Source organism: Oratosquilla oratoria, chromosome 1 (genome assembly GCF_046742065.1).
Source record: "Oratosquilla oratoria isolate Oo_2021 chromosome 1, ASM4674206v1, whole genome shotgun sequence".
NCBI classification, from domain to species: Eukaryota; Metazoa; Arthropoda; class Malacostraca; order Stomatopoda; family Squillidae; genus Oratosquilla; species Oratosquilla oratoria.
In genome coordinates, this window is record NC_134777.1 from 53,561,263 (window position 1) to 53,564,095 (window position 2,833).

General features: G+C 38.4%; 1 protein-coding gene across 1 annotated transcript in view; it reads left to right on the forward strand.

Annotated features, from left to right (window-relative positions):
- The window catches only part of LOC143028209 (uncharacterized), a 2,096-nt gene extending 600 nt beyond the window's left edge, over positions 1–1,496 (forward strand). Inside the window, exon 2 of the mRNA XM_076189992.1 lies at positions 1,426–1,496. Coding sequence (XP_076046107.1) covers positions 1,426–1,496 — 71 coding nt within the window. The remainder of the gene's footprint in view (positions 1–1,425) is intronic.
- Positions 1,497–2,833: the final 1,337 nt, after the last annotated feature.

Consider the following 2,833-nt stretch of genomic DNA (forward strand, 5'->3'; position numbering starts at 1 on the left):
GCTAGCGAGTGCCCTCAACGCTACAAGTTGAGTGTCATACGTGCCTACCTCCGCCGTGCTTTCCGGAACTGCTCCTCATGGACCTTATTCCACCAGGAATTATCTCGCATCAAGCAGATACTTTCCAACAACGGATATTCTAACACAGTCATAGATAACGAAACAAGAATATTCATGACACGCATTTTTACACAACAAGAACAAAACCAACCTCCCACCAAACATATAGTCTATTACAAAAACCAAATGACACCTGCTTACAAAACGGACGAACGCGTCATCAAAGAAATAATCACACGAAACACTACTTGCACCAACCCTAAAGACAAATTAGACATCATTATTTATTACAAAAACCCCAAGGTCTCCAACCTCCTTATGACGAACAATTTGTCTAAGAACCACAGTCCCCTCAAGCAAACCAATGTGATATACCAATTTTCCTGTCCCGAAGAAGGTTGCAAACTTCTAAATAATGTATCTTACATTGGTGTCACTACGACTTCGTTGAGCAGGAGACTTACAATGCATGCTCGTGAGGGCAGCATACAAAAACACATGAAACAAACTCACAACAAAACCCTCACAAGACCACATTTGGTGGATAACACGAAAATACTTAGACACTGCAGCAATCACAGAAAACTACACATTTTTGAGAAAGTATACATTTCACAACAGACTCCACTCATCAATATACAGACCGACACACTCGGTGCCCTCCTATTGCATAAGAACTCGACTGTTCAAAGACATCCTCCGAGCATCGCAACTCCCAGAAGCAACAGATCCTCCCTACGGAGTTCCAGCAGACATCCTCCCAGCGCAGCCGACATAATCCCACCGAACATAATCCCACCGGACATAATCTCACCAACCAACAACAGACCCACCCCACGTAGCTCCATCGTGCGCCAACCTAGGTAGCAACTGTGACCTCTCCCAGTACCATGTATACACCAAATTTCTGTACTTAAATTTTAGCCTCCTTTTATGTATTAGATACTTTTCTCGCCTGAAGATGGTTGAAAGCATCAACCGAAAGCTCGCATTATGTATTATTCTATAGTATTTTCTTAACAATACAATATGGATCTCGGCAGCCTCGTTTTTGACCTCCCTTCTGATTACAAGAAGTCTATTCGGAAGATAGAGAAAACTACTAAGAAGTTAGTTGATACTGAATTTGCGCTGGTCTTGAACCAAAAAAAAAAAATATATATATATATATATATATATATATATATATATATATATATATATATATATATATATATTTGTGTGTGTGTGTGTGTGTGTGTGTGTGTGTGTGTGTGTGTGTGTGTGTGTGTGTGTGTGTGTGTGTGTGTGTGTGTGTGTGTGTGTATTAGAGTAATGTGATATAGTAGCACATAAGTAAAATTCAAACTTATAACTCACTTCTAGAGAAAATCAAACTCAGAAGTGCAGTAATCCTTATATTTCGACCACTAACTGTGGTCCTCTTCAGAGGATAAGTACAGGGGAAGGTTAGAGCACAAAGAAAATATGCAGACGTGAGATGATACAAAAAAAAAAAAAAAAGAGATGAGGAGAGACTCAAGTGATATGCCCCTTGTGATGTGGGGAGCTTGACTGACCGCGGGTAAGGTCAGGTCCTACTGCCGCAGGAAGTAATTTGTTTACGCCAATGTGGTTATACAATCTGGCGGCCATTGTCCTTTTGAGGTGTTGAAGTTAGGGTAGTGTTTAATTAAGGATGATTCTATTATTTTTCTTCTAAATTTACAATGCGATTTGTAAATAATGGATGCATTGTCCCAGTCCATGCAACGGTCCTTCGTGCGGATGTGAAGGAAAACTGTAGAATTTTCTTGTCCGTATCTGATAGAATTTTCTATGTTCTCGTCACAATCTCTGCACAGTAACTTGTACATGCCGGGGCCATTGTTTGCTTTTGTTCGGTGGTAGACATTTACTACCTGTTTGAAAAAACTATTGGGGTAATTGAAAGTGACATTGATTTGATCATTGGGAAGTAGTTTAGTAACAGAATGGATAGAAAAGTTGAAAGGTAATTTGATACTTTTTGTTATTCCAACTGAACTGGGAGTCTGGTGTAGAAGTATTGTAATAGCTACTTTTGGTTTTGTTTAAGGCTTTTGACTAAAACCATTCTGGGTATCCTATTTTTTATAAATGTTTGTTTATTAATCTGAGTTCTGGGTCTAAATGTTGAGGACTACAGATTCTAAGCGCTCTTAAGATCAAACCCGATGCAACACTGGATTTTATGTTGTACGGATGATGGCTGAAAAATGTAAATAACTGCCAGTGTGTGTGGGTTTCCTGTACACCGAGCACAATTGGTGTGGACTTCTAGTGATGAAAATATCCAGGAAAGGTAATTGTCCTTCTACTTCCCATTCGACTTTGAAATACATGTTTCTTTTAAACGTGAATAGTTTATTATAAAACTCATCCAAAGAGTCCCATTTTACATCCCTGATAGTAAAAAAAATCATCGTCTTCGTACTTATACCAAAACAAACCAGCTGGTTTGATTTTAGGTAGTAGAACGGTCTCAAAAAACTCCATGTGCAAGTTAGTGAGCAATGGAGAGAGGTTGGAACTCATATTACATCCAAATCTTTGTCTGAAAAAGGTGTCTTTGAAAGAAAAAAACGTTGCTTTTGAAGCATAAGCTGATAATTTTAGGAGCAGGAATGAGGAGTTGATATTGAAATTGGTGCAATTTGGATTCCAAAAACCTAAGGACATCATCTATATTAACATTTGTGAATAAAGAAATGATATCAAGGCTGAGTAATTTACAATTATCTGGAATATTTCG